The following is a 9,046-nucleotide window of genomic DNA, read 5'->3' on the forward strand; positions in this document are numbered from 1 at the left end:
TTTTCAGCTGTTCACATTTTCTTTTGGCAGTTTTCGCTCCTACACCCAAAATTAAATATTCGTTTGTTTTGCCCTGGGGTTTCACCCCTAATTATATAAGATCTTCTATCTCACAAAGTCTTATTGGGTTTGGGCCATGGGGTTTGGTTGACATGAATGAATGAATGAGATGAAGATGAATGAATGAATGATATACATTGCTATAATATGTATATACACAACATACACTACATACATACCACACACACACACACACACACACACACACACACACATAAATAAATGAATGAATAAACGAATAAACAAATAAATACATAAATAAATGAAAGACAAGTCTTAATATTATAATAGTAAATGTACACAAGATGCTTCTACTACTACTACTACTACTACTTGTAGTACTATTACCTAAAGAGGCACGCCACTAATTTCATGTCTTATGCAGCTCTGAAGCAACTTTTTTCAAGTCTGACAAAAATAACCCTGATAGTGTCATAATGATGTCATCAGGGTCATTTTGACTTGAGCTTGACTTGAACCTCCAAATTTATAACAAACATTGTTTGTTTTTAATTTGTTTAACAAACAAGGGGCATGGAAGAAAAATGATGTGGTTGTTTCATCGATCATGGTAATGGAAAAGTTGCATTATGGGAAGTGTAGGATCGAGTATTTTTTAGAGCTTGACCCATATATGGGACTTAAAGTCAGGATACGTCAGATTCTTATCTTAATAGATCTTAATTTTACTCTGTTTCTTATGAGCCTCCTAAATTAGAGAAGAGCAATTGTAAATGGCTGGAGTGACCCTTTAATAATAATTATGTACCGTGTCCTTATTTAAAAGTGAAGACCAAGACCATCGCTGAGTTGTAATTAAAAACCTTGCAGTTGCGTTTTGAACTACTGTAGCTGCAAATGAGAGAAGGATTTACATGGTATCACACACTCCCTGCTACATGGCAGATGTGGTTTGATAGGAGTCAGTAATCTGCTGTACATTAAGTCACTGTGGCTTACTTAATGCCTGACAGCAGCAACAGGCATGTTGTCATGAAGTCAGTGCCTAATGGAGGAACTTATTTACACCATTAGGCATTGATTGTTGATTGTTGATTTAAAAACCATTAAGAATACCGTACAGAAAGGAGAATGAAATAAATTAGCATAACATAAAATGCCTTTTTGTAGAGAAGAATTAGATGGAAAGTGAACTTACGGAACTGGCCGACTGGAATGATGATAGGGTTTGAAACATGATGGAAAGAGATGGAAAATTAATGAGAGGGATGAAACTCTGAGCTACAAAACAAAACCGGTGATAGCATGGAAAAAAGCCACACACACACACACACACACACACACACACAAAAAAAAAAACAGAACAAAGAAGCAGAGTGAATAGAAAACTGCCTCGGTTTGGATTTCATTTACACTGATAAAAGCATTAGTGGATGAAGTCGTCTGAGACAATTTAAACCAAGACTTGCGGGGAGAAAGAAAAAGGGCACACAGACTGAGGAGGCGCGAGGAGATAAAGAGACAGGAAGACAGAGGGAAAGAGTCATGTCTTATTAATACTGGGACTGCTCTCTGGCAGTGAGTTAAAGCACACATCTACCAAACATCTGTCACATGGCGTAATCCATACGGTTTAGCATAAGCTCTTGGCAGCACCACTGGACAGGGACTCAGAAAGATACACTGATATAAAAATACAGCACATTTGTAAGGAAATGGAAATGTGCATGATACTGTTGCCATGTGCCTCGATGTTACCTTATGCATGAACATGGCTCTAGGTATGAGAGCTTTTATATGCATGCCTAAGTATGTGTGTGTGTATGTGTGGGCTTCAATACAATATGCATGATGTGTTTCGTACCGTGGACCTGCAACATGGCTGAGGCCTCTGTCTTGCCCACACTGTTCTCAGATGTGCAGGTATATGTCCCTTCATCCTGCTCTTTCACACGGAACAAACGGAGGCTGTTGCCGTTGCGGATTTCAAACCTTGGAATGAGAAAAAGAGAGATAATGAAAGATCTAACAGAAAAGCATGGCGAACGAAAAAAAATGACCAAAACGAAAAAAAATGACCATACTAATCTACACAAAGCAAAGAAAATCTGTCAGGGGTACAAGATAATGTAATTTCTTGCCTTGTCAATCAACCTGTTGCAGGGTTTTTTTTGTCCCCAATCAGGTGACATTATCTTGAAAGGAGGGGAATAATGTGCCTTATCTGCCTTAGATATTTTTAGTGGATCCAGGAAAATGCTTGATTTAGGAAAAACAACACTTTTATCTCTTAACAGCTGATTAAATATGAAGGATGGACTTTGCAGAGCAGAATTATTTAAATTACCAAATACAACCACAGTACAATTCAGCTGTCTACGTCTATGCAAAGGATGCAATGGATCAAATCAGTATAAGTCACTTTATTTCTGAGATTCATAAACCATAGAAGTAAAAAATAAAATAAACTAAAAAAGATGAAAGACAGAATACAATATAGCTCTTAACAAACCTGAAAAACAACTGTGTCACAATGACTCTGTTGTAATTTATATTATACCTTACATTATAGATAGCTCAACATACAGAGTAAAACAGCATTTCTTAACCTACATTATTGGTTGCACTGTGTGAGTGATTATTTCTATGGATGTATTATTTTTAGAGTTTTATAGAATTAAGTTTTAGAGCAATATAATGCTGGAAATTGAAAAAAATGTATTCATTTCACAGGCTTAGCTAAATATACGTTACATTGAGTTTAGATAGAAAAAAGCATGAATCTGGTCACCAGAGGATTCTGCCAATCAATGAATCGTCTTTGGTCTCTTTCATTTATGAATTTATATTAGCAAACTGATAGACAGACATGAATTAATGAACAATTACTCCACATATGTATTCTGGGTCATATGAGTTAATAATCCAACACACGGCTTGTCTCTGGTAAAGCTGTATTTCTTATTCATACCCTGTATGTGCATCACCAGTCTGACTCTCTCTTACCTCCCGCGGGGAAGCTCCCCTTCTTCTCGGCGCCATCGGACAGTGGGGGCGGGATCTCCGTGGACCTCACACAGGAAGTCGACAGTATCTTCCTCCATGACCACCTGGTTCACAGGCCTCCGTACCAACACAGGACGTTCTGCAGGAAGAGGGAAGGTTTGTCCAGCTTATGCTCTTTAAAAAGGACTTACCTAAGGCATATATATATATATATACTATAATATATATATATATATATACCTATATATACTATCATATATATATATATATATATATATATATCAGAAACTCACCATACACCACCAGCTCTGCAGGATCGCTGTCCCTCTCTCCAACCATATTTGTGCCCACACAAACATACATGCCAGCATCGTTCTTCCTGGTGTTAGAGATCATCAGTTTGCCCCCACGCATCTGAAAAACAATGACAGCTCTAGAGATTAGTCTTCAGGGTGCCCTGAGTGAAGACACCAGATATTATTCATTTTTATTTTCGCAGTCATTAATGGAAAAATAATCTATATTTGTATACTCTTGCACTCTGCAATCCTTAATTCATATTCAAGGCACTGTGCAATTCTACTTGCAATTGAATACATCAGTTATAATAACTCAATAATGTTTAATACTGTAACACCCACAGGGGCTGATTTTTTTTTTTTACTTAAGTACATGTTGTAAACTATACTATTGTGTTATTATAGTGTCTTAGTTTTACTTAAATAAAGAGTCTGAATACCCCCTGCTTCTACTTCTGAACGTCCTTCGTCAACTTCAGCTTGTGAATTCCACAACAAATTTTAAAAAAATAAAAAAGGCCTTTCAAAAACCACCTGAAATTGTGCACTGGTGTTAAATTTACAATTGAGAGGAGATAACAAAAGTGACAGTAGAATGTGAGGCATTTTCTGGTCCATAGAAAACCAAGGTGTCCACATTAAATTAGGCTCTATTGAAAGTACTGTCATTGAAAATCAGTATCTCTGCTTTTCTGTTGGACTGCTGAATGTTGGTAAAACATGGTGAGTTTATAAAGATGTGAAGAAAAAGTCTTGTAATTGTTTCTTTATAGAACTTTATGTTAAGTGTAGATTTTTTTGTAAATGTATCCACACGAATAAGAGAAACAAAACAACAAAATGGGCCTGAAATTCAAGGTTAACCTCTTCTACTCCCGATTATCCATTTAAAAGATAAGATTCTATACTACAATCTCATAAAAAGAAACAAAACCATCAATGAGTCAGCCAGCCTCTCATTACCATTTGTTCCTACTGAAGACATACAGGTAAATCTAACGTGTGACATATTTCATAAAGAATAGCCAAATGAATATTCTAAAACGGCTGGGTGCTGTTGTTTACTTTAAGAGGAGTAAATAGTGTGTTTGGGGACTATTTCCAGATATGGATATATATTTATACGCAGTTAGTGATCTAGTGAGAATTTATGGAATTAATTCTCATTTTGTGTTCTCCAAATTCACTCCAAAAGCACTTGCTGCACTAAATTTGGATGGAAACTGCATAACACGGAGGGTCCAGCAGAGTTTATTAGCAATATACAAACACAGCTATCTATCTATTTGGAAATGGGAGTCTGCCTTGTTGAACTCACAGAGATGCGCTCATCCTTGGTGCTGACTCGGGCGTTGTTGCGTTTCCAGGACACGGTGGGCTCAGGGTGACCACGTGGAGGCACACACTCTAACACAGCAGGCTCACCAGCGGCCACCACCACGTCGCTCGGGGCCTGCCGGAAATCATCTCTCAGGACTGAAGAAGAAAACACAAAGAAATCTAATTAGCTTCAGAAGCCCTGTCTGTCTGATGTATTTTAAACAAAGGCTGGAAATCAGACCCACAGATCGGTGAGCAGCAGCGCAGACACATGACTGCTGTAATCAAAAGGAACACCAATTTGCCTTGGATATCATTTTAGACTTGTTCTCGAGTGAACCATCTTCTCCCTGAAGCTTGGCTGAAAACAAGCTTATTGAGAGAAAGTCGATTATTATATTTGCATGTGCATGACTGCTCAAATGCCTGGCAACGTCCTTGTTAGACTGCACACTCGCTTTTAATGTTTTCCCAGGACTGTGTCCTACTCTGCTGTCTCTCCTGTCAGAGCAGATGAATAATGCACATCTCTCAGTCCAACATGGAGTAAACAAATAACAGCACATTCATAATTTAGCCCATGTGTGAGAGAGAAAAAATGGCCTCTGCATTAATGAAGGGATTGTGTCTCTGATTCCAAGTGCTTTCTTATCTGACTCCAATAAAATCAGCACTGACGGAGAAAAGCCTATCCTTGTGTCACCCCTGAAGTTTGCACTCCCACCACCCTGTGGAGGACGACAGGATGAGATAACTTTGACACGACGACCTTTGATATCTTCTAATCTTCTGCTGTGATTGACAGATAAAAGACTCAGTGTGAACTGTGAACTGGAGCCTTCTCATGAGACCTCCTGTACAATGGAAACTCATACTCGGATGCTGACAGGCTCACATTTTCAATCACACACACACACTCACACACACCAATGGCTTCACTCGTCATGTTGGACCACATCCTGTAGCTACAGCATACAGCCATTTTTTCTCCACTAAAGTGTATTATTCCAGCATAATCAATCAATACTATCTCCTTTTACACTTTCATGAATATTTTAGCGATCTTTCACAGACACAAAGATGAAAGATCATCTGCTTTTCTGTCAATTTTACAATACATGGCAACAGACCTAATATTAACACTTCTCCAACATCAATTGAGCGATCACATTTCACCTCCAAAAAGCAATTATCCAATCATAGCTTAGCAACCATAATTAGGCAAGGTAGGCCTGTCAAGTCAAGAGTATTTCTTTATCCTTTCCAAAACCAAACATATGAGAGAAAAAGAAAAAGTAAAAAAATAGATTAAACTAAATTCAACTGCTCTAAAGGAAGCTGCAAACATTTGAATGTCCGGCAAATTAGCTCACTACCTATAAGCCTAGCATTACTTCCAAAGCGAAGGGCTGTGTTATTGGTTACTACATCATTAAGATAAGACATTAGATTAAGATAATGACTACTTTATTAATATAAATGTTTTATTTTAATACTTTTTTTTTCTCCATTAGTAATTTACACACACAGGTCTGAGCACACACTAAAATCTATACACATGCAACTGACCTTGCTTGTCCAAGTATGCTTTTCTATTGACGGGTTTTGTGTGCAGCAAGTGGGTAGAAACCACATTGCTACAATGTCATGACAGCTAATTATGGACAATTTCAGTATTTAGAAATGAGGAAACCTTCTGAAAACAAATCCAAAGGTAAATTTGTATGTGGGACTGGTTTATTACAATTTTAAACAATTTACCACACGCCTGTCTTAGCCGGTCAGCTCTGGGTAACTAATATGACACCTAATTCCAGTGAGAAACTACAGCTAGTAGCAACACTAATTGTATTTGCAGCTATATGCTGCAAAAGTCAAGAGCACACAATCTTCCCCCATTGTATGCTACATTTAGCTTGTAAGCATACTAAATGCAAGTGCTTCTTAGAATGAATCACATTTTAATTACATATTTAATCATAATGCAGTAGGGCTGCACAATTAATCAAAATATTATCGAAATCACAATATGGTCAATAATATAAAGCAATATGTAAATCGCAGAAGCTGCCGTTTGTTGATAAAGCTAAAACGTGTTACTAAACAGCATTATAATGAAGTACTGTAGTGCTGCAGAAATTCCCTGGCCTACAAATCTTGTACTCCAGATTTAAGAAAACACATTTGTTTGGTATAGAGGGTTAGGGTTTGTTTGGTATCATCATGTTAATAGTTTTTTTTTGTGAAAATAAAAAAAGATACATTTGTGATGCAAAAATTATCATTCCCTTACTAATTGCAAATCATAATGCAATACGTGTCAATATGATGTCCTCCCATATTGTGCAGCCCTATAATGCAGTAATACTGGGTTTGATCTATGTCTACCCTTTTTCAGTTATTTTAATTTTTACATGGGTAATCACCTGGTTAAGACGCTGCATGATGGACACACTTCACAATCTCAGTCTTTTAGCATTCATTCATGTATGTAACCACCAAGTGCGTCTATGACTTCTTGTTTGTCAGCAGGAAACTTCCCAAATTTTTGTCAAATTGTAGAGATAGCGTTTACCCTAGCTAACTGCATTTGATACAATCGAACAACTGTTTTAATGACTCAAACTATTCAAATGGTAAATCTTCCAGCATTATCACTGTAAATGGCATACAGTGCTAGAACAGAAAGAGGTGTAGCTACAGTAAACAGTGACCAATCAGTTTTTAATCTCAGTTAGTCTTTACTCATTAGGATTTAGTAACAATAATCCACCTTAAATCAATTTAACTAAGCACTTAGTTGAGTCTAAGCCAATTACTAAATCTACCACATTAATTATCCACCAGTACTACATCTGACAGGTCTACGTCAACATGGCAGTACTGGCCTTTAATGTAGCATCAATATTCAGACCCACTGGGCATGAATAAAATCTCATCTGAAATGACTTCATCACAGCTATTTAAAGACTGAAAATCATTCCTCACTCTGTTCCACGCCTGTAATTGTCTTGGGTAAACGGTTATGAATATTCCAAAACTTGAAGCGGCAGACAGCTTTCCCTCAGGTCTGAGGTGGACATCAGTCAATCCGTACTTACACGCCCTTTTCTTTAACTTGCTCCATGAGTTAATCAATCACACATACCTACCTCCTTAAACTAAACTTTATTGAATTGAAGTGGAAGTTTACTCTGTTCACAGAGTGGGATTTGTTTCCTGTTCTTTTTAATGTCATGACATTTAGGCTAAGGAGGAGTGAGAGGTCTTTACAAAACAAAGACTTATTCAGAACTTCTAACATCTTTGACATTATTACATCTCATCCTCTTGTCATTATGCTGCAGTGATATTTGATAATTATTCATAGTCAAACATACATACACATCTCAGAGCATATTATGTGACAACAAAGGAGGAACCTCACTGACCATATCTCTCTTTCCCCCTCCATCACCTTTGATAAGTATTTTACATACATACATACATACATACATACATACATACTAAGGGCCCGTCCACACAAGTACGTTTTTGTCAAATCTGCATAAATACTTTATCGTTTCGGCCTCGTGTCCAGACGAATCCGTTTTTTTCGGGGTGTGAAAACTGTATTTTTTGAGAACGGGTCCTAGAGTGGGAAAATCCTAAAACGCCTCATAGCTGGACGGCGAATGCGGATTTTTTCAGAAACGATGACGTATTAGCCCCGCCTCTCTAGCCTTTGACCTCAGCCGCCACCGCTAGACGCGTCATAATAATAACGGTGGACTACAGGCTTGTGCACAATGCATGACCTTTATACGCATGCTCCATGGCTTCTTTTTCGGTGTTTAGTATATTGGTGTGGCGGCATCACAGCGCCACATACAGGCCTGGCATCTGTACTACAGCGTATTGGGTGAGGCCGCGTACTCGTGTGGACAGTCCAATAAACGCCTCCACCAAAGCGGAAATGTCCTGCTTTGTGCAAGCGTTACATTTCTCTGTGTGCTGAAGCGGTGTGCATGGGACTGTAGAAAGAGTGATACTCAGCCTTTAAGAAGTCTGGAGGGTAGTAACAGAGCATTACTTCCATGGCCAAGAGGCACATCATTAACTAATTAAAGTTTGTTTGTTGGGATACAGATTACAGGCTAAAGAAAGCCCCATTCATGACTAGCTACATCCACTGTGTAGTATTTCTGTTGGAAAACTGGCCCCTGGATGTTACTATATCAGAGTAGTGTAACTTTAGCTGCTCCGTCTGTCTGTTTGTTTTGGGGGTTTTACACTCTTTACAAAGACCTTTCTGTTTTAAATTAAAACATACAGTTGAAATACTAATAACAAGTATGTGAGCTAAGCAACCAAACAAGACAATGTTAGAAAGAAATAATAGTATTTTTTTCCTCTTATGT

General features: G+C 37.8%; 1 protein-coding gene across 1 annotated transcript in view; it reads right to left on the bottom strand.

Annotated features, from left to right (window-relative positions):
- Positions 1-9,046, bottom strand: part of zgc:77784 (uncharacterized protein LOC402947 homolog) — a 53,942-nt gene that overhangs the window by 26,158 nt on the left and 18,738 nt on the right. Inside the window, exons 3-6 of the mRNA XM_035679424.1 lie at positions 4,645-4,802; positions 3,321-3,441; positions 3,028-3,166; positions 1,886-2,013 (exon numbers count right to left, since the gene is read on the bottom strand). Coding sequence (XP_035535317.1) covers positions 1,886-2,013; positions 3,028-3,166; positions 3,321-3,441; positions 4,645-4,802 — 546 coding nt within the window. The remainder of the gene's footprint in view (positions 1-1,885; positions 2,014-3,027; positions 3,167-3,320; positions 3,442-4,644; positions 4,803-9,046) is intronic.

Source organism: Morone saxatilis, unplaced genomic scaffold (assembly GCF_004916995.1).
Source record: "Morone saxatilis isolate NCDOM2014 unplaced genomic scaffold, NCSU_SB_2.0 Contig8, whole genome shotgun sequence".
NCBI lineage: Eukaryota > Metazoa > Chordata > Actinopteri > Moronidae > Morone > Morone saxatilis.